Source organism: Panthera tigris, chromosome D3, assembly GCF_018350195.1.
Source record: "Panthera tigris isolate Pti1 chromosome D3, P.tigris_Pti1_mat1.1, whole genome shotgun sequence".
Taxonomy (NCBI): domain Eukaryota; kingdom Metazoa; phylum Chordata; class Mammalia; order Carnivora; family Felidae; genus Panthera; species Panthera tigris.
Genome location: NC_056671.1, coordinates 88,161,226 through 88,184,730, shown reverse-complemented (window position 1 = coordinate 88,184,730; position 23,505 = coordinate 88,161,226). Strand labels below are relative to the sequence as shown.

At 40.2% G+C, this 23,505-nt stretch overlaps 1 protein-coding gene across 2 annotated transcripts in view; it reads left to right on the top strand.

Annotated features, from left to right (window-relative positions):
• NETO1 (neuropilin and tolloid like 1) overlaps positions 1–23,505 on the top strand; it is a 109,329-nt gene that overhangs the window by 3,934 nt on the left and 81,890 nt on the right. For both annotated transcript variants that reach the window (XM_042962348.1, XM_042962347.1), the window contains exon 4: positions 4,845–5,093. In XM_042962348.1, the coding sequence (XP_042818282.1) occupies positions 4,845–5,093 (249 nt within the window). The remainder of the gene's footprint in view (positions 1–4,844; positions 5,094–23,505) is intronic.

Genomic DNA, 23,505 nt, shown 5'->3' with positions numbered 1-23,505 from the left:
CTAGGGAGTAAGTATTTCTTTTTTTTTTTTTTTTTTTTTTGGTCCTCATTTTATAGACAAGGAAACAGGCACAGAGGGGTTAAATGTCTTGGTTAAATTCACCTAATTCGTGTTTTGAAGAATCAGTATTTTAAAACTTCGAATTGTTAAAAAGAAAAAATCAATGACTTCTCTCATTTAAAGGATTAATTCAGAGGGAAAGTTTTGCGTATTAATTGTGCTTTCATGCCTATTAAAAAACATTGCTCGCATTTCAATCTCATGCGCATAGTCACATTCATTCTTAGTTACGTCAAGGACAAAACTTACAGTTGGGAAGTGGATAGAAGCTCCCGTGGCTATTGGTTATATTTCTACACCCTTTTTGAAGTACTCTATCCTAGCCATGGTTTTCCGTCCATGCATTTATTTAACAGATATTTTTTGAACAACTACTAAGAAGTAGCCACTCTTCTAGGCACAGTGTAGAGAGCCTTTAACAAAACAACCACGGTTCTTGCCTGTGGAACTTATAATATGGTCTGGGGACCATGCCCCTTCCAGTCAAAAATCTGAAGGCACCCCCCGCAAACTAGCAGTGTTCGTTCGGAATAGGAGAAAGAAGACAAAGCTACAAGGGGGAGCAGGTGTTTTCACTCAGTTTTGTAAAACTTCCAGGAGAGAATTCTCTGTACAGAATGGCAGGTGCAGATGTGCTTAGATGTGGTATGATTGGGACCCACAGGGAGAATCGCGTGGGCTTCTGCGTAGGGTGAGGGGAGCGGCAGTGAAGAGGGGCTCAGGAGGCAGAGGGTCTCAGAGAAGGAGAACTTGGCACTCCATTGGCTCCGCCCATGGACGTCTGAACGTTACATTCTAGACAGTGGGATGTCACTGAAATAAATTACGTGGAGAACGAACCCACCCTTTGGGGGAAGTAACTGAAGGAAAAGAAGCAAGCAGGAACTATTGTGAAAGCCCACGTAAACCACAGGAAAAGCCTGACCCGCACAAGTGACGTTGGCTGTGGCACCAAAGGAAGAGATGAGAGGTATTTAGGAAACTGAGTTGTGAGCGGCTGGAGGTAGGGATGGGAGATAGGAAATCCCAGGACGATTCCAAAGTGTTTGGCTTGGAGACATATAGAGGGAGGTAAAGGATACGGGTGGAGAAGGAGTGTTTAAAGGAAAATTAATGGGCTCCATTTTGGTGTTTATGGAGATGCCTCATAAAGACATTGGGTATGTGAGTTTTCAGCTCACTGGAGAGCTCTTTGCCGAAAATAGATACTTAGAGGTCATAAATATAGACTGTGGTTGAGGCTCTTAGTATGAATGAAATGATCCAGAGAGAGCATTTGGAGCACTGGTTTTTTTTTTTCTTTTTAAAATCTTTCAGAAAATACCGATGCCCGGGTCTGCCCCCAAGAACTCTGGCTCAGTTGGTCTTTGCTGGAGCCGCAGGTAGCATTACGTTGCGATAGCTCTCCATTGGGATGCCAGTGGCCCCAGAGCACTGGTCTAGAAAGAGCAGAAAGAAGATAAGGGAATAGTCTTCTGAAAAACAGCGTGTAAGGGATGGGAGAGTAAAGGAAAGGATGACAGGGAGGCGGTGAAGGACAAGCCAGGGAGATGGACCGGAGACGAGGCGAAAGAGGCCTCAGTACCTAGTGCAGGTGACATTTCAGGAAGAAGGGAGAAGCCGAGGTGCCAGTTGTGACGGCCAACAAACCTGTAAAAGCGAACACATCTATTGCATGAGGCCCCTGAGACGCTGTTAGGGAGACACTTTAGGAGGTGTGCACTCGGTGCCCTAGCAGGCGTGGGGGCCGGCTCCCAGCGGACGGAGGTGTGGGTGTGGGTGGTGTTGATGGACCCAAGGTGGAAAGGCAGTTACTTTCTTCGTCTCTCCGTCTTCTTGCAGCGGGGGCAGACTGTCATACTTAATTCTGAAAGGAAGAGCCTGTTCTGTAGGAAAAGGTGCCTTGAAAGTACAAGAGAGGGCTAAAGGATTGGCTAAGTTTCTGGAGGTAAGGTGAGGTTCTGGTAAACACAGGTGGCGTCCCAGTCACAGAGAGGAAGACTCCTCGCATGGATCTCAGGTTGTCCTAGAATTCCCTCCAGTCAGAGGCCATATTCTGTACCTATGTTCAGGTGAAAGCGCCCAGAGTTTTCAACGCGCCCAATGACACGGTAAGACTTCTCGAAAAGGAACTTCCGATTTACATACCAGATGACTTGCAGAAGATGTTACAGAGAAAGGCAGCCGTGAATTGAGAGATTTGAAGGGAAAGAACATGTAAGTGTAGGGAGTTGGACTTAGCTTCCAGTGGCTTACGTGCACCATAAGCCGTTGTCTTGAGCTACAACCACGTGCTGTTTGTTTGTTTGTTTATAAGTAGGCTCCATGCCTCGTGTGGAGCCCAATGCAGGGCTTGAACTCAGGACTCTGAGTTCAAGACATGAGCTGATATCAAGAGTCGGACGCTTAACTGACTGAACCACTCAAGAGCCCCTATGACATCCTTCTTTTTAAAACATTATTTCACTGCCTTCTAAAATTCAGTTAGTGGGATTTCGTATATGAGCGCGTGTGGTTGACGTCTGCACGATGGACCAAAGGAAAGTGAACTGTCCGCGTGTAGTCCTGCCTAGGGAAAGCCATAACGCTGGTATGTGTCCTGATGGAACATTGAGAGGTTTGTTCATCCACGTTGGAGGGAACTTAAGTGACGATGAAAATGAAGGAAATGTAAGTGAATTCGTGTTCGATGACCATGCATTTCTTAATAGCGAAAAATAGATGGATATTTGTTGATCAACAGATTTTTATTAAGTAAGTTAGCACAGGGCTGCTCTCTTTGCTTTAAGGTTCCCTAGCCGTACATTATTCACATCAGAAGGAAATATCCTATATTCTGAAATCGTTTATTTCCTTCGGAAACTTATATTGCCTTGCCAAAGAGGAAATGAACCAGCAGGCACATTCTATAAGATGGTAATAGGTATAAATGTTATACTGAATGCTAATACATATATGGGTCCAGTGTCTTAAGCCTTTGCCTTTTTGTTATTGAACTAATAACCTTGAAGGGAAAAAAACATAGTTTTCCAAGTGATGTCTTAGGATATTTTCCAATTCATAGATTTAAAAAAACATCACTGGAACTTCATCAAATCTGTCATTAGGTAGTAACTACATTTGTTGCCCTTTGTGAATATATGTTACTGGTAGATAAAATCATCCCTGGTTTTGCCGGTAAGAGCAGTAAATGTCTCTTTTCAATGTCCAAAGACTCATAAACATTTTTAGAGATTAAAAATAATCCCCAAAAGAGTCTTATAACACGCATTGACCTTTAACCAAATGAGCTTCAGTTTTATCCTCGGGGATCATCAGGGTTATATTTTATTCTGTAAGTCTCTAATTTCCAAGTCATCGTGTATCTCAGTTCTCTATTCATTTTTGACATCCATGCACACAAGGCTTTAATTTTAAAGCCATCAAGGGTGATATTCAATACATATTTAAGAACTGGTGTGGTGGGGACAGCAGTCGTTCGGAATGATTACCGACCACATGGGGATCAGGCCTTCCTTGTGCCAGGTCTTAACTTTGAAGTTTCTGGAGGGTGTTGGTCCCCGAAGAGGGCCACATGGCAGGGAAACACTCAAAGGACTCGAGGCAACAGCTGTTTACTAACTAGGATAAATATGTGCGGATATTTCGACAACTGTTATGGCCATTCTGGGGTATCCTGGCTGAATATCAATCTGGAGTGCCAGGATTTTGAGCTGTTTTGGACATGACAAGGGAGGAATGGAAGGGTGCTAGCAAATGCATTCGTGTAGAGGTTTATAGAGCCACTGGCCCTCTGAGGCTCTTCCTAAGAGAGCTGTCAAAACGGTTATGGAGATAAGCTCGTTTACTCTTCTGCCCCAAAGAGGTATTTTTTTCTTTTTTCTTTTCTTTTTCTTTTTCTTTTTTTTTTTTTTTGAGAAATCCTCAATGATAAGTACTGTGCTGAGTGCTGAAATACGAAGGTGAATAGATTTTTGTCTTTCGTGAGTATATTTAGAGAGATGGTTCTTTAAAGCAAGAGTTTCCTACACAAACAGGAGTTGGCGAAATTGGAGACCGATACTCCAGAAAGTGGCAAAATACATGAAAGTCTGAAAGACCATGAGGCCTTCGAAAACACCCTGTGCCTCAAGCGGCCTCAGCTTGGGCTGTGTCTGGAGGGGAAGATCCTGGAGGAGTGAAGTGTAGGACCCGTAAAGGTCCTGCATGTCAAGTGCATTGATCTTTTTCCTGTAGCTGATAGAGAGTTGCTGAATAAGTTTAAACCTGCGGGTGCCGTGGTAAGGTTTGTGCTGTAGAAAAACTACTCTTAATATCTTCGTATGTGCGCTTGGGTGCAATCGATACATCTCACTGGGACTTTTCGAATGTTTGGATAACTCTGTGCTGAACGATTCTTAAGTGGTTTTTGACCTCAAAACTGGATACTTCGGCAAATACGGGAAAAGGGACAGAAAGAGGTCTTTCTGTTTACTAAGCCCGATGGTAGTGGTCTTTCACAAAAGCACGGTGATCATCGGGTCTGTGTTAGATATCTAAATGGTCATTTTGTGTCTGAATAATGTTTTGTGCAACATCATCAATTTTAAGGAGCATCCCTGAGACATTCTTACGGGAACGTTTTCCCTTAGAAGGCTAAGTATGACAGACTTGCTTTGTGCTCCCATGATGTCAGACTCAGAGTTTGATAGAAGATCTACAGATAAAATTGGAAGTCGCGTCACAGAAATCAAACTAAAGACTTAAAAAACGGCCTCCTAGACATACTCTTTCCTTTTTTTCAGCTGCCCCAAGACAGTGCATTGAACTTTACTTTGATGAAAAGTACTCTATTGAGCCGTCTTGGGAGTGCAAATTTGATCATATTGAAGTTCGAGATGGACCTTTCGGATTTTCTCCAATAATTGGACGTTTTTGTGGACAACAAAACCCACCTGTAATAAAATCCAGTGGAAGATTTCTATGGATTAAATTTTTCGCTGATGGAGAGCTGGAATCTATGGGGTTTTCAGCTCGATACAATTTCACACCTGGTAAGTAAGGGTTTGTTTGTTCGTTTGTTTGTTTTTTCATACAATTATTTTTCTCTTCCTTAGTTTTCTGTCCTCATAGTAAAAGAACATTTGTAAGACGGCTTCGTAGGTTTTCAAAGAATTTTCTAGTTCTATTCAACATCACACCTACCGTGCTTTCTCTTTTCATTTTGTAATGAAATGAAATTTCCTGAACGGAAAATAAATTTTCCTTAAAATTTAGCCTCCACTAGAGGTGAAGTGTAGTGACTCAGGGGTCTGTATGATCATCAGGAGCACAGTTAATTAAATGGACTTCCATTATGCTGAAATGTGTAATTTGAGAGGTGACTTGTAATAAAGAAACTAATTACAGTATACATTGAATCCCTATAAATTTGAAAAGACAATTGTAGTGTGAAATGTATCCATCTAAATGATCTTTGGAGAACTTGAATAAAAAATTCTTTTGTTCTGAAAATTATAATTTTTAAGGCAAATGGATCTTAGCATAAAGCAGTCTAATCCCTTTTTAGAAATGCAAATTCCTAACAGTTGTGATGAAAGCCAGAGGCCCTTAGCAGCCAAATATTCATTTGCTGCAGACATTATCCGTCATTATATAATTATTCATCCTGGGTCCATTTTCCTTTTCACCTGCTAATATTAAAAAAAAAAAAAAAAAAAGGTCTATGATGTTGACTGGCTCACTTGATGATGAGTTGTCATTTATTACAATAAAAATTGGTTATCACCTTTTTAAATTGCAGCGTCAGGCTGAAGCGATTTGACATTTGATGAAGTACAGTCCTTTTTTTTTTTAATGGAAAGATGACTCAAACTTACCTGAAGCGCATTATTTCTATATGATTACATATATTTTTAGTTTGTGTGGGTTGCTTTACTGAGGCGGTAACAGGCATAGGTGACATTGGAAGATGCGTAAAATTTGTTGGGGTTTCTATTCTATGTTACACAGGTAACATAAGAGCAGGGTTCTGCTGCTCAGGTGAAGCGCTACAATTTTAAAAATAATTAATATGAGATTAACGATGACTGTCGTTATGATATTATGGTTTATGTCGAATAGGTCATGTATTGACAGCGTTGTACGTATCAACCTCAAGCATTAGGAATGTTTTTATAGTATCAGTAAGAGATATTGTGGTTTTAATTGTGCTTTGTTGATACTGGATCCTTCACAGGAAGCAGGAGTATTTCACCCTGGCGATCAGACTAGCTTGATGTGCTCCAAAAAGTTGCAGACGCTGAGATTACTTTAACTAGTGCTTGAGTTGTGAATGGAAATAGATTTTTTTTTCCTTAACGGATGATTTTGGGCACAGCCGGGACTTAAAGATAGCTCTAGGTTTTTGTACGTTATATTTTCATCCTGGGATTGGAGATCAGGGGGATAGTGTCTAGGACTTAAGACTCAGGTTGTAGAAAGTTGTCGGGTCCACTTTATCAGCGTAAGCGAGGCTATCCACATTTCTAGCTCTGGCGGAGATCACATAAATGGTGGAGCCCAGTCTGCTTTTCCAAGGGTTTTGAAAAGCCACTGTGTTCCCTGTGCAATGTTCTTTGTGCCTTGTTTCTTTAGAGCCCCTTTTACTTTATCTGTATACAAAAGGGGATTTCACTGCCATGAAGGACTGGATCAGAAAGGAACGAAAGGAGATGGTTCCATGAAATTGAGGATGAGTTACGGATGGACTGAGGCTTCTGTTTCCACTCAGATAAAGGAGAGTAAACTAAGTGCAGGGGGAGGCGCACACTTGGCATATGAAGGAACAGTGGGACCATAAAAGGGAGACTTGTAAAACTTCCATGACTGCAGACTCTGACGTTCCGTGGCCCAAGGCCATTGCCTGAGTGGCACAGTAATCTGCTACTCATTCCATAAAGAGCCAGTATTGAGGAAGCCAATTAGTTAATGAAAGAGGAAGGGGGCAGGGATTAGTAATCATTTAGACAGCGTTTAGGGAATAGGGGGTCAGGCAGGCTTCGGTTTAATTTGGGTTAATTTGGACTGGGGACGATGCTTTAAGTGGTGATTTGGCGAAACTAAAGCCATAGAGTTCCTGAAGTCAGCGTCATGACTTAAAAGTCGAAAGCCTTGCCACAGTCACCAAGGCATCCAAATGGACCAGTTGGAGGGGAGAGCCCCGCCCACCAGGTCACTTGCAGAGCTGGACCCCAGCACAGCTGTGAGGAACACTGGTTTGGGGACACCATCGGGCCTCAGCCCTGACTTTCTTATTTCTGGCCTGCTGTAAACTGTGGACATGATCCTTAATGTTCGGTGCCTCAAAATTTCAGTTGATAAAATAGGGACAATACTGACCCCCTGTTTTTTGGATTGTTTGAACACTGGCCGCCTGCCAACCCATGCATCCTTGTGGATTTTTCACTTCAAATACGAGATCTCAACTATCAGTAGCTATTGTTTTTATTAATTTGATCATGTGTTGTTTAAGAACAAAGTAGGGATTGGCATCGTTTATTGGGAGAACAAATATCCCTGAATTTTTCATTTACAACTGCTCCTTCTCTGCTTTGGGGAGTGAATGTGCGAAAGTAGTACCTGTAAGATGTTACTTTTCCTTGTTAGCTTGTTTATGTGGGTCTAGGCCTCCTTGTGGGGGTTATAGTTATGCCTGATGGCAAGTCATCAAAATCGTCAAAGAAGAAATAGCAGTGGGAAGGCCAGGTGGTCTTTATTATTGTTATGAATTTACTACGATCTGGAATCTCAGTCTTAATTTATAGTCTCAGAAACATGAAGTCAACACACTGAGAATGTACTCCCATTTAGGAATTAATCATATCAACCAAGCTAAAAAGGCTGAATATACATATGTCTGTGTACACGTTGATACATGGTACACACACACACACACGTACACATGTGTAAAAATATATGCCTTTTTAATAAGAATGCTTCAAATCACACAGCCCAGTTTTTCTTGTAAGCAAACATACACACATACACAGAAACAGATAGAAATGTTTCTATTTCTTAATATCTGAGATATAGAAATAGAAATAGAAATGTTTCTATTTCTTAATATCTGAGTCTCTGACTTTTCTTCCTATACAGCTTTAAAAAAAACAGCTTTTTAGTTTGGGACTCTTATGTTCCTAGTAGCTCTGCTTCTGGACTGGTGGTGGATGGGAGCTGGCTACCTGGAGGTCATGTGTGGATATGCAGTGTAGGAGGGCAGAGCCAGGGACGATGCCATGGAAACACTCTTAAAGGGGTATTTCCGGGGCACCCGGGTGGCTCAGTCGGTTGAGCATCAGACTCATGATCTTGGCTCAGGTCATGATCCCAGGGTCTTCAGATCGAGCCCCGCGTTGGGCTCAGTGCTGATTGAACAGAGCCTGCTTGGGATTCTCTCCCTCTCTCTCTCTCTCTTTTGCTCTCTCTCTCCCTCTGTCCCTCTCTCTCTTTCACACTCTGTCTTTCCTTTAAAAAAAGGGCAGGGGGGGGTATTTCCTATATCTCGTGACACATTGAACTAGTCCTCACTTTTTATTTCATGGATTATGGCTACTTTTGGACACTGTGTCAGTGCCCAGGCCACAGGGCACTGATGAATCACCTAGGGAGTAGTCGAGCACGCATAGGGTTGTGAGGGTGGGCAACATGACACAGGAGTCGGCTGAGTCTGGTCCTGGGATCTGCAGAAACCAGGGACAAGGGTGAGGCCTGGAGAAGGGCAAAGGGGCCTCACTGATACTCTCCCACTTCTGAGAAGAGGGATGAGTTCAGAATCCCTGAAAATGTTAAAAGCCACATGATGGGAAGTTTGGTAGCCCACAGATAATTTAGTGAGAAAACATAGAAAAGTGCTCATAGTAATAAAATGATATCGTTTTCTCATCTTATAGGACATTTTTTTTAATCTTAAAGATTTAAATCAAATGTCCTGCAGAAAAATGAATAATGATTAGCCTAGGTGGGGGGTGGGGAAGAACGAGGAAGAATTGAACGGGCCCAGATGGAGATACAGTGAAAATTTATTAGCACTATTATTAACACTTTCATTTTTGAAAAGGAGGCTGTATTTTTTGGTACTACTTAGACAAATACAAGTACTCAAGCTAAAAAAAAAAAAAAAGAGACAATACTGTAGTTGGTAATTTTTAAATAAGTTTTCAGAGCAGAGGAATACCCTTTCTGTGTAATCCACATTTTTTTAAACTCAAACTGAGAATGCTTTTCGCGTAGAAAATAATTCTCCCTTACAGTACAGCCAGCTGCCTACATGCTTCAGTGTTCTTTACCCCTGGAAAATATAAACAAAGGAGAAACCTGTAACATCTGCTCTGTGCCCAGCCCAGTAGCATTAGGAGGGACTTTATTCAATCTTAAGGAAGAAAAACATGCAGGATGCTATCTCTTGGGGAAAGTAATCCTTCCAATCTCTATTTAGGAACAACTATCTTTTGTGAGCTTTGAACTTTCCTTTCTAGTGGAGACATTTTCTGCTAATCACAGGCATATAATGTAATGTTTGTGAAATCTTCCTCTTTTGCCGATCTTTTTTTCTGAGCTGGTTTTATGAAACACACCCTCTACATGCCCTATGAGAGAAGTGCAGTAGTCAGGTGCTGCCATGGAAGGGAGTGGTGTTGTTAAATATATTGCAATTATTATGATACTTTGTACTTAAACAGAAGCTTTCATCTGAGAGCTCAGAGTGTTTGAGGAACATTCTGCCCAATTCCTAGCTTCCTCTTAGAGTCCAAGCCGATTGACATCAAAGGCAATGGAAAGGACGCAGTGCAGTGCAGTGATTTAAACTGAGTGTTCTAAGATTTCTACACATGTTAAATGAAATATATTATTAGGTAAAATATTGTCATGGACTCGATGTTATTTTAATTATCCAGTGTGGTGCTTTTCTTCTTATTTGAAATGTGAATGCATGTGTGAGTATTAGCCATATTGACAGCTCCTAAATTTTCTTCTCTACGTAATCAGAGTTCTGATACATGGTTTGGTAAGAAAGAAAAAAAAAAAGTAAGTGCTTACATCTATTTATCTATATCATTTTCTCAACGACTGAATTTTAATTTTGCAGTAAGAGCTGAAAGAATAAAAGGCTGAAGTTGAAAGAAGGGCTTGATTTGATTAATACAAGATTGAATGAGTTTAGATCAGATAGCATTGTGTGGTCTTTCTATTATATTTACACTGTAGACCCGAAATAGTCTAAATTCACAGCAAAGGCTGTCAGACAGAAAAGTTATGAAACAGAGTCACAGTTCCTCTTTTATTTTACTGAGGTACCATTGACATGTAACATTGTGTTAATTTCAGATGTACAACATAATGATTTGATATTTGTATACACTGGGAAATGATGATGATAAGACTAGTTTCCCTGTCACCATATACAGTTATATAATATGCAATACATTATTATTGACTACTGTCCCCATGGTATACATTACATCCCTATGACTCATTTATTTTATGACTGGAAGTTCATACCTCTTGATCCCCTTCTCAAATGTCACCCCCCCCAAATCCCCTCCCCATCCGCCCCCCACCCCCGGCAACCATTAATTTGTCCTTTGCTTCTGTGAGTTGGGTTTTATTTTATTGTGGTTTTTTTTGAATCCACACATAAGTGAAATCATACAGTATTTGTCTTTCTGTGTCTGATTTACTTCACGTAGGATAATGCCCTTAAGGTCCATTCATGTTATCACAAATGGCAAGATCTCATTCTTTTTATGGCTGAGTAGTATTCCACTGTGTGTGTGTGTGTGTGTGTGTGTGTGTGTGTGTGTATTTGAATTCATCTTCTTTATTACATACATAATTTTATAATATTATATATATACACGTATACACACACACACATATATACAATCTTCTTTATCCATTCATTCACTGATGGGCACTTAGGTTGTTTCCATTTCTTGCCTATTATAATCAATGCTGCAAGGAACATAGAGGTGTATATGTTTTCAAATTAGTGTTTTTGTTTTCTTTGAATAAATACCCCGAGGTGCAATAGCTAGATCATATGGTAGTTCTATTTTTAGTTTTTTGAGGAACCTCCATACTGTTTGCCAGAGTGGCTGAACCAATTTACATTCCTGTCAACACCAACTGTTTTTATTTCTTATCTTTTGGATAATAGCAAGTCTTGGAGATGTGAGATGCTATCCCATGGTGGTTTTGATTTGCATTTCCCTGATAATTAGTGACGTTGGACATCTTTTTATGTTGGCCATTTGTATGTCTTCTTTGGAAAAGTGTCTATTCAGATCCTCTGCCCATGTAAAAAAATCAGATTATTTGTTTTTTGTTATTGAGTTGTATGATCTCTTTATATATTTTGTATATTAACACTTTATCAGATACATGATTTGAAAATAGCTTCTCCTAACCCATAGCTTGCTTTTTTATGTTGTTGATGGTTACTTTACTGTGCAGAAGGTTTTAGTTTGATACAATTCCATTTGTTTATTTTTGCCCTTGTTGCCATTGCCTTTGGAGTCAGAGCCAAAAAAAAAAAAAAAAATCACCAAAGATTATGTCAAGGGGTTTACTACCTATGTTTTATTCTAGGAGGTTGTATGATTTCTGGGCATATATTTGAGTCTGTAATCCATTTTGAACTACTTTTTGTGTGTGGTGTAAGAGAAGGGTCCAGTTGCTTTCTTGTGTGTGGCTGTCCCATTTTCCCAGCACCATTTATTGAAGGGACTGTCCTTTCCCCATTGTATATTCTTGCCTCTGTCATAAGTTAATTGACTGTATATGTGTGAGTTTATTTCTGGGCTCTCTGTTCTGTTTCTTGATCTGTGTGTCTGTTTCTATGCCGATGCTATGTTGTTTTGATTACTATAGCTTTGTAATGCAGTTTGAAATTAAGGACTGTGATGCCTTCAGCTTTGTTTTTATTTCTCAAGATTTCTTTGGCTATTTGGGACCTTTGTGGTTCATAGGAATTTTAGGATTATGTGTTCTCTTTCTCTGAAAAACGCCAGTGGGATTTTGATAAGGAGTTCATTGAATGGATAGGTTACTTCGGCTGATATGGATATTTTAACAATATAAGTTATTCCGATCCATAAGCACAGAATATCTTTCCATTTATTTGTGTCTTCAGTTTGTTTCATCAATGTCTTGTAGTTTTCAGTGTATCGGGCTTTCACCTCCTTGGATAAATTAATTCCTAGCTATTTTTTTGAAGCAATTATGAAGGTTTTTTTTTTCTTAATTTATCTTTCTGACAGTGTGTTGTTGGTGTATAAAATGCAACAGATTTTGTTATTAAGTTTGCATGCTGTGACTTTACTATGTTCATTAATTAGTTCTAACGGTTTTTTGGGGGAGTTTTCAGCACTTTCCGTGTATACAATTATGTTGCCTTCCAGTAGTGACAGTTTCGTTTCTTCCTTTCCAATTCGGATGCCTTTTATTTCTTTTTTTGCTCCAGATAAGACTTCCAACACAATGTTGAATAAAAATGGAAAGAGTGGGCCTTCTTGTCCTGTTCCCAATCTTACAGGAAAGGCTTTTGGCTTTTAACCATCGAGTATGATGTTAGCCGTGGGTTTGTCATGTAGAGCTTTTAGTATGTTGATGTACATTCCCTCTTTACTTGCTTTGTTAAGAGATTTTATCATAAGTGGATGTTGCATTTTGTCATGTGCTTCTTCTGCATCTTTTTGAGATGATCATATAATTTTTATGCTTTATTTTGTTAATGTGGTGAATTATATGGATTGGTTTGTGGACATCGAACCATCCTTACAACTCTGGGATAAATCTCGCTTGGGCGTGTTATATACTGATCATTTTTACTTAATTCAGTTTGCTAATATTTTGTTGAGGATTTTGCACTTGTGTCCATCAGGGATAATGACTTTTAATTTTTTCTTTCTTTCTCTTTCTTTGTTTCTTTCTTTCTTTGTTTCCGTTGTTTGTTTGTTTGTTTGTTTCTTTCTTTCTTTCTTTCTTTCTTCTCTCCTTTTTTTTCTTTTGTGGGGTGTCCTTGTCCGGTTTTGATTTTAGGGTAATACTGGCCTCATAAAATCAGTTAGCATTTCCTCCTCTTCAATTTTTTGGAAGATAGATATAAAATCTTCTTTGAATGTTTAGTAGAATTCACCATCTGGTCTTGGATCTTCCTTCATTGAGAGGTTTTTGATTACTGATTCCCTCTCCTTGCTAGTGATTGGTCAATACAGATTTTTTACTTCATGATTCCATCTTGGAAGACTGTATGTTTTTAGGAATTTATCCATTTCTTCTAGGGTGCCCAATTTGTTGGTGTATGACTAGGCACGGTAGTCTTTTATGATCTTTTGTATTTCTTTGGTCACTTGTAATTCCCCTCTTTCATTTCAGATTTTTATTTGAGCCCTCATTCTTTTTTCTTTGTGAGTAGAGTTAAAGGTTGATCCATTTTGTTGGTCTTTTCAAAGAACTAGCTCCCAGAAATGATTGCTCTTTTCTCTGGTCTTTTTCGTCTTTATTTCATTTATTTCCACTCTGTTTCTATTATTTCCTTTCTTCTGCTAACGTGGGGCTTCATTTGATCTTCTTTTTCTAGTTCTTTAGGTGTAACATTAGATTGGTTATTTGAAATTTTTCTTTTTTTAAAATTTTTTAATGTTCTGTTTATTTTTGAGAGAGAGACAGAATGTGAGTGGGTTAGGGGCAGAGAGAGAGGGAGACACAGAAGCTGCAGCGGGACACAGCACAGAGCCATCAGCACGGAGCCATCAGCACAGAGCCCGATGCGGGGCTCGAACTCATGAACCGCGAGATCATGACCTGAGCTGAAGTCGGACTCCCAACTGACTGAGCCCCCCAGGCGCCCCTGAAATTTTTCTTGTTTCTTAAAATAGGCCTGAATTGCTATGAGTTCTTAGAACTGCTCTTACTGCATCCAGTTGAATTTGGTAAGTTGTATTTTCATGTTCATTTGTCGCAAGGTAGTTTTCGATTTCTTTTTTTGACCCATCGTTGTTCCATAGCATGCTGTTTAATCGCCTCGTGTCTGTGATTTTTCCAGTTTTGTTTCTGTGATTGATTTTCGGCTTCATACATTTTGGGTCAGAAAAGATGCTTGATATGTTTTTAACCTTCTTAAATTTATTGAGACTTGCTTTGTTGTTCTTTTCTATTCTTTGCTTCTTTTCTTGTTCTCTTCTGTTGTGGCTCCATGTCTTTCTTTGGTGGGATGCTCAGATTTCATTCTTAGTATCTTTCGTGGCTCTGTAGGTTTTTGCCTTGTGATTACCGTGAAACGTACATATCAGTTCATAGGTACCAGTCTATTTTAAGTTGAGAGCAGGCTGAGTTTGAATGCATCCTGAAGCTCTATGTATATACTCTTTTCTATGCTTTGTGTTTTTGATGTCGCATTTTACATCTTTTTCTTTTCTGTATCCCTTACCTAATGGTTGTAGTTATGGTTATTCTTACTACTTTTGTCTTCTAACCTTCATGCTAACTTTTTAAGTAGTCCATGGTGTTTACTTTTACCAGTAAGGTTTTTAATTTCATGTTTTTTTGCTACTAATTAACGCTATTCATTTTCTGCTTAGAGAAGTCCCTTTAACATTTCTTATAAGGCCAATTTAGTGGTGGTGAACTCTCTTAGTTTTTAAGGAAAACTTGGTATCTCTCTCTCAATTCGGAATGATAGCCTTGCTGGATAGAGTGTTCCTGGTTAGAAGTTCTTTGCTTTCAGTACTTTGAACAGAACATGACAGGCTCTTCTGGCCTACAAAGTTTCTGCTGAAAAATCTGTGGATGGTTTTGCAGACATTCCCTTGTATGTGATAAGTTGTTTTCTCTTGCGGCTTCTAAGATTCTTTCTTATCTTTTACTTTTGAGATGTAACTATGATGTGTTACGGGGTTGATCTCTTTGGGATCATCTTATTTGGAATTCTCTGAGACTCCTGGACCTGGATGTCTGTTTCTTACAGCCCTTTGGGCCTCTTGGATGTAAGCCCCGTTGATTTTTAAAGCCAGATGTTTCGGAGGCTCATCTCTCCAGTGCAGGTCCCAGGGGCTGGGATGCCTGATGTAGGGCTCAGGCTTCGTGTTCCTCAGTGATACATCCTGTGTCTGTGAGATTCCTCCTGCTCGTGCATTGCTGTGCTTGGGGGGTTTTGGGTGAAATCATATCTCTGCTGCTTCTACCTTTTTTAATATGGCCTCTTTATCCTCTATTGTAGAGGACCTGTCCCAGTAGTTTTCAGGTCTTTTTCCGAGAGAATTGTTCTGTATGTGACTGTCGTTTTGATGTGTCCCTGGGAGAGGTGAGTTCAGGGTCTTTGTATGACATCATCTTGAACCACATCTCACATTTTTTTTTGGGGGGGGTGCTTATTTTTTAAGAAATCGAATTTACAACTTGCGAGTCACAGAAGTGACAAAAATTTTAAGTGTGTAATGCGTCCCAGGGTATTCGTGCGGGGGCAGTTTTACCCATCCCTCGCTCCCACCTAGCCTATGACTTGGTTAATCTGATCTGTACAATACAGGGGTTAGGGGAAAGAATGAGGAATGAAGAGAGAGACAAAATGCTGTTTGGGCTCGGTGGGTGTTCAGGAGAGAAGTTGAGAGTGGGAGAGAGGATTTCCAGGATTAGCTGCCATCTGTGCAGAGAATACTGGAAGCAGTAACAAAGGAGAAAGAAGACTTTTACGAAGTTTCCTGTACAGAAAGAACGACTTCTTCCACTTCGTTCCTGGAGAGGCAGAGAAAAACGTTTTAAGTTGTTTATATTTATTTAGGGGTTAGTTGCTGGCTCATGATTTTGAACATGGTACCTCTGGGACTGGACCGTGTGGAGACTCAGGCATAATTTCTGTTGTAGATGTTTCTTTTCTTTAGATCTGCAAGACTCCTTGGAATTCACCTCATTCTGCCTTTTCATTTCATAGATGAAGATACCAAAGGTCTTGATAAAATCTGCTGCCCGGGTTTATGACTCTGTGTAGAGGTTAAGCTACTCCTTGTTTGTCTATTACATAACAATTATGCTGATGCACCTTCTTCAAAGGGTAGAGATTATGACTTTAATTACATCACATACTGCAAGCACTTTTAGTACCGTTATAGTAGGAAGTTTAATTAAGGGGGAATACTGCATCCCTCACATTTTACCAGGAACCAGTGCTTGGATTTAAAAATCCATCTCTGCCGTGCCGTCTAAAATGTCTTTCAATGCACAATGACCAAAGAGACCCTGAACGAGTTGCCTCTGCCCCCTCTACCTGCATTAAAGACACTGCCCTTTCCACCCATCTGAGCCTGAAGTGTGTGATTCATTTCCTGTGCTCAAATATCTGCGATGACTGACATGCTCAGTTGCGTGAAGAATGCTCTCATGACTTGAAATCTGAGGCCCACAAGCTAAATACTCCAGGGAGATCTTCAGTGTCTCTCTCCCAGGGCTCCCACAATTCTTCTTGTTCCTAATGCTTGTCTCGTTGACCTTTTCTTGTAAAGCTAGTTGGTTTCAGGCATCAGCACCATTATTTCTCCGGGGCTGCTGTATACAGTTGTGCACATTAAGGACCCTCAGTTGAAGGAGAAGGAAGGGCAGATCCCACTTACATTCAGATACCTGAGGGCAGAGCTGTGTCCTGAAATCAATTCCACTTATTAATTTGCACAAAGGCCTCATAGGGACTGGCTGAGGCCATGCCTCGATCAAGCGTAGCATTACCTCTGTACCCACATAGTAGTTCCAACGTCAAAGGACCAGCCTCCACCTTTCACTTAAATAGTCCTAGAGACTATTTTCTAGAGATAAATCCTATCATTTAAGCAAGGGGAACATTTAAAACACAAAGCGAAAGGAAGAAATAAAGCATATGTTTTCTCTCCATTTTGCATCGTCACGTGGGGAGAGGCGGGGTGTCTGTAGTCGCTCAGCTTCTTGGTAATCTAGAAAACTCTACCATTTAACTTACCATTGTATATTAAGAAGTATGCATTTCAGATTCCAAACATCTGATGTATTTTGCCTAAGAAAATATTATTACCTAATTTTTTAAACATGTTCTTTCATAACAATTTGTATATAGTTTGAAGCTTATTGTTATTTTATTTTTATGCAAAAAATCAAGGAATTTTCAGGACAGCAACCCAGCATTATTAGTTTCTGGACCAAAAGTGTCTCCTTATTTTAGAATTTGTATGCCATTATAGCTCCTTATGTATAGCTCATGCAACTATTTTTTACATTATTTTTTAAGTCTATTTATTTATTTATTGAGAGAGAGAGAGAGAGAGAGAGAGAGAGAGACCGTGAGCAGGGTAGGGCCAGAGAGAGAGAGGGAGAGAGAATCTCAAGTAGGCTTTGTGCTACCAGCAGAGAGCCCAACGCCAGGCTCAACGTCACGAACCCTTGAGGTCACGACCTGAGCCAAAGTCAAGAGTCCGACATTCAATCGACTGAGCCACCCAGGTGTCCCTCATGCAGCTGTTCTTGAAGTGAATGCACAGAATAACAGTTTGCACCAGGCTGTATTTGCAGTTACATTTATTCAGCAAATGTGCTGTAAAAATGCAGTAAATATAAGATACATATACTTGTATATGTACATATACTTGTACATATGTACATATGTACATATACTTGTATCTGTACATATACTTGTATCTTAAGATACATATACCTGTAGAAATTCAGTATATACAAGGCTCTATCCTCCATACAATGAGTTTATAGTTTATAAGAAAACAAAAATCAGATAGACTGTAGTAGACAATGTCCCTATCTCCTCCTCCCTCCAAAAAGACATGTTTATGACCTAATCCCTGGAATCTGTGAATATATTTGGTTACTTGGCAATGGGAATCAAGATAATAGATTGGATCAAGGATACAAAGATTACTTTAATACAGGGACATTAACTTGGATTATCTGGGAGGGCCTGATATAATCACCAAAGTTTTCAGCGTGAAAGAGGGAGGCTGAAAAGTCAGTGTCAGAACCATGTGATGGAAGAAAGAATCCAATGCCATTTCCGGCCTTAAAGGTGCAGGAAAGGCCCATCAGCCAAGGAGTGTGGGAGCCTCTGGAAACTGGAAAAGGCAAGGAATGGATTTTCCCCTCGAGCCTGCAGAAAGGAAAAAAAGGCTTTGCCGTCACATGGATTTCAACCCAGTGAGACTCATTTTCGATTTTGGACATTCAGAACTGTAACACAATACGTCTGTGTTGTTTAAATCTCTGAGTTCATAGTAGTTTGTTACATCAGCAGTGGACACAGATAGAGATGTCATGCCTGAGAGTAGAATGCTGCTGTACAAACTCATCTGAAAAAAATGTGGACGTGGTTTTGCATCTGGGCAGTGAGCAAAAGCTGGGAGAATTTCGAGGAGAAGCATGACAGAAAAAGCTTCTCTTGCCTTAAACAGACTGTTAAGAGGTGCATGGATAACAACTTGGCCAAGGAGGACTCACAAGGAAATGAAGAGTATTGCACATAAAGCATACACGCCTTAAGGAATACGTATGTCATCATAAGCAAACTGCTGGTTGAAACGCCGATGTTCAAGGTGCCAATCTTGAGGACTCGGAAGGAAATGAGGAAGATGTCCTTGGAAACAGGAGGAATAGAATTTCTTGTCGTGTTGAGTCAGAGAGATTAGCAGAATTGTGTCCTGGGGTCCTATGGAGAGCAGGACTTGGGTATTTAACTGAGGAGATCTCCAAGCAAAGTGTTGAAGGTTCAGCCTGGTTTCTTCCTTCTCGTGCTTTAGGAAAACACAAGAGGGAAGAGACTGTTTCAAGAACGAACTTTTAAACCAAAAGTAATTGAGGCTTAATGACTTGCTAGGTTACGAGCAATTCCAAAATTAAGAGATTCACTGCCTATTGAAATTTAGGGCTTCTTGGGATGGGGTTGGAAAAACATGCCGTAGGGAGAAAAACGAAGGTATGGCTGGGCAACCTTTTGCTAACCCTGTGGAAAGATAAAAACATCAAAATATTCAGTCTCATAAAAGGCTCTTTCAAATGATTAAGTGTGTGACTCATAAATCTCTTCAGTCATCTCAGCAAAGCCAAAAATAGAGATGGGATTATCTAGAAAAGACCTGTGGAGGAGACTCTTGGCTAATAGAGTGAATCTCGTGAATAAACAGGAGGCCCATGAGGTGGTTGAAAATGTTACATCAGCGGAAACGGTGCCATCTTGAACTTCAGGTCTTGAGACGGGATGAAATGAAAGGAAATGGTCAGTTCCCCAGATATCTACAGGTGAGAGACGGGATGATAAAACTCCTCAGCTACACATTTTCTACTTTCCATGAAAAAGGAAGGCTGATTCAGATGGACGGCCCCAAGCCCAGAGCATGGAGCCTTGAGCCCAGAGGTGGAGTTAAGAAACACAGAGGATAATTTCCAGGCCCGTGAAGCCAAGTGGAATTTTCCATATGGATTTCATGGTTGCTTGGGACTGTTGGAATTCCTTTTCCTTTCATTTTCTCCCTTTTTGAAAAGAAATGTCTATAAATGTTACTGTATGTCTCCCTCACCATTGTGTTTTTGGAACGAGTAAGATGTTTCTTCTTGAGTTCAAGGTTCACAGATAGAATGTATACCCAGTGCCTCATCCATACCTGACGGAAATGATGCAGGTGTTGAGCTGCTGGGATTTGGACTTTGAGTTGATGCTATAATGGGCTGAAACTTTTGGGTGTCTTGGGATGGGATGAATGTATTTTGCATGTGGGATGGACTTGAATCTTGGTGGGCCACAAGCTAGACCATGATAAGAAGAATAATGGCCCACAAAGGTGTCTACATCCAGAAATCTGGAACCTGAGAATATGGTGTGTTACATGGCAAAGGGAAATTAAGGTTGTGGATAGAATTAAAGTTGCGAATCAGCTGATCCAAAGATAGGGAAATTATCTCAGATGATCTGGATGGGTCCACTGTAATCGTAAGGGTCCTTCCATACAGAAGAGGGAGGTGGAAGAATTGGTGTTGGAATGATATAATGCTCATGAGGAAGACTCAAGTGGCCATTGTTGGCTCTGAAGGTGGAAGGTGTCCGTGAGCCAAGGAATGTGGGAATCCTCTAGAAGCTGAAAAAGGCAAGGAACGGATTCTCTCCTAGAGCGTGCGGCAAAGGAACACAGCCCTGCCAACACGTTGATGTTAACTCAGTAAGATCCATTTCAGACTTGACATCCAGAGCTATAAGATGAGAAATATGTGTTGAAGACACTAAGTTTGCGATAATTTGTTATGGGAGCAAAATGAAACCAATAATTTAGCATGTCACTAATTTTTTCAAAAGGTGTTTTGGAATTTGGGAAGTGATATCGAAAGTACGCAAAGGGAGGGCGCCCGGCTGGCTCAGTGGGAAGATCATGTGACTCTTGATCCCGGGGTTGTTAAGTTCAAGCCCCATGTTGGGTGCTGAGATCACTTAAAAATAAAATCTTGAAAGAAAGGAAGTAAGTAAGCGATGTAAGAATTCACTGTCGGGATGAAGAACATAGTACTTTTTGATTCTCTCAGTTCAAAATTTTAAAATACATTTTGGTCAAAATGCAGACTACCCAAGCCTTTCCGCTTGACTTTCCTACACACAAATTGACACTCTGTTTTTATGTGGATGTATCCGTGTGTGTGTGTGTGTGTGTGTGTGTGTGTATCATTTGATTTTATGTGAATGCCATCTTTATGCATAAATATGGCTGAAACCCCAACAAAATAATGACTTGCAACCCTTCCCAAAGATGTGCATGGGATGGCGGTATTTTTGTTGGTGGTAATAATAGCTATTTGTAGAACCTGGCACTCTTGAAGCCTCTGCCTCTTCACGGTGTATCTGCCTGATGTCTCTGCTTCAAAAGGGCTACGCTGTCTGTTCCTGCTTGCTCCGCTGGCCGGCTTCCCACCATTTCCACGGCTGTGCTGAGATGCTTGAAATTCTGCTTCAGTACATCCTTATGGCATTTTCCCTTCCCAGCGACTCCCAGACACTTCACTTCAACTAGACTACCACAAAGAATTAAAGAGTGATTATAATCCAGTAGGACTCTCCACCATCAGCAAGGCACGTAACCACCAAAGAACGAAATTTGACTTCTTTAAGCAGGAAGACGTATTAGTCATAAATATGTCACTTCTGTTCTGTTCTCCGTTGATCATAACCCAAATCAGAAGACTGTGTTATTCCCTGGGAACGGCTCTTCTGAAATTTGCACTTCAAAGCCCCAAGGAGGTTCTCTAAGTGATTCAGAGAGAAGAGTGATACAGAAATCGGTGCTACCTTAACACCGCCCCAGATGCTATTACGCCTGCTGATGCAGTCAGAGGGGAAAGTGTAGCAGATTTGGCGGGCAAACAAAGTGGAATTGGTAGAATGGCCAATGGCTGTGCTGATGGAACTAGGGAAGAAGACGGTTGTCATGACAATGATGGGTAAAGTCTGAAGTTGAGGGTTTCCCCGGGCGTTGCGGTGAATCTAACTTTGCAGAGACCTTCTGCCATAGATCGTTGGTTAACTGGTGAGAAAAGCATTCCCGGTTTTGGTTGCATGTGTATTTTGCTTCCTTTTAACGATAATTTGCAAAGTGTATTTCTATCTCCCTTTTACATTGAAAAGAAAACGATCATCTGAAAAGTAATACAGCCATGCTGCTTTTTTGCTGACAACTGTTTTTACCTTTTGTACTGTTTGTTATTTTCCTGGTTTCTTCCTCTGCTTCTGCCTATCAGCCAGTCTTTCTAGCTTTTTTTGTTTTGTTTTGTTTTGTTTTGTTTTCCACTTACCTGCAGTGGCTGTGTACCTCTTTCCTTGACCTCTCCCTGGCGATGTGTCTCCCAGTTCGTTTTACCTAATCCCTTCTCTAGGCTGTCGAGTCTCTGGGCTCTGTACTGTCCTTCTTGACCTGCTGGCCCCATCCGTATTTATTTATTTATTTATTTATTTATTTATTTATTTAATTTATATCCTGGTTTCCTTCCACATTTTCTAGGAAAAAAAAATCCGGATACTGTTTCCATCTGAACCGTTTATGAACCCTTAATAGAGGAGAAATGTAGCAATTATATAAATAAATATGGTAGTTAGTTTTCTGTTCGAAATGTCAGGGTTGGCATTTATGTTCATGGTGCTAAGCTTTTTGCTGCCGAGCTCGAATTAGATACAGTTTTTCATTTAACAGCAACTTACATGTTCTATTCTAGAACATAAAGTAATCCACAATAAAAACCAACGTTCTGCTGTTAAGGTAAAGCTGCTCAAAAAAATGTGATTTGGTATGGGATGCCTGGGTGATTCAGTAGATTAAGTGTCTGTCTCTCAGTTTCACCTCAGGTCATGCTCTCATGGCTTTGTGAATTTGAGCCCCAGGTGGGGGTCTGCGCTGACAGTGTGGAGCCTGCTTGGGAGTCTCTCTCTCTCTCTCTCTCTCTCTCTCTCTCTCTCTCTCTCCCTCTCTCTCTGCCCTTCCCCTGCTCATGCCATGTCTGTCTCTCTCAAAATAAATAAGTAAAAGTTAAATTTTTTAGAAACGTGATTTGGTATGTTTTTCTGATTATCTTTGGATGAAATATTCCTTTATGCCTAAAAGTAGCCATGTTCTAGAGAAGTTCCTCTCTGGTTTCAAACTGTTTTCAATGTAACTTACATTTCTTCATCAGGGAAAAAAATTACTAATAATTGAAGCTGTCATTTTAATAGATATTGAACTAAAAACAATTTATTTGGGGTCTTTCTCTTAAAATATATCGGAAGCTACTCATTTCCTTTCAAAGACTATTAGCAATATGCCAAATCATTGCCATAGTCTATTTGTATATGTCTTTAGTTTTCCATTTCTTCCTAAATCCATTTTTATCAGTTTTTTCATAATTTCATACAGCATATGAACTTACGTGTATGTCTACACACAAAATAGTTTTACGAAACATGGTCATAGTGCTAGAATATTACCTGAGTTCAAATTCTGGCAGTTTGCTTAATCTCTTAGCTGCAGTGGCCTCATGAGATCAGCATTTGACCCATTACCATTACAGATTTTGCTACCCAAGGATACCGTCAAAATACTGACATTACTTCTCACATGGCGTGATACTCCTCAAGATCACATCTAAACCCCTGGTTCATTATTTCATTATTCCTTATTTCACAGATTAATTCAACGGCAATAAAAGATTACTGACCCTGACCCATAATTGGTCCAAACGTGCCCTATCCTAAATACTGAGACATGAGATTAAGATTCAGATTCTGTTTTCATGGAGCTTGCGGTGTACTTGAGAAATAATATTTATACCCAATGTGATGAATGCCATGGATAAGTAGGGGAGCCACTCGATGTGACATGAGCCATAGCTCCATCATGCCCCTGTAGACTTCATTACAGCAACATTCCTTCTCTCTGTTAATATCCAACTTCT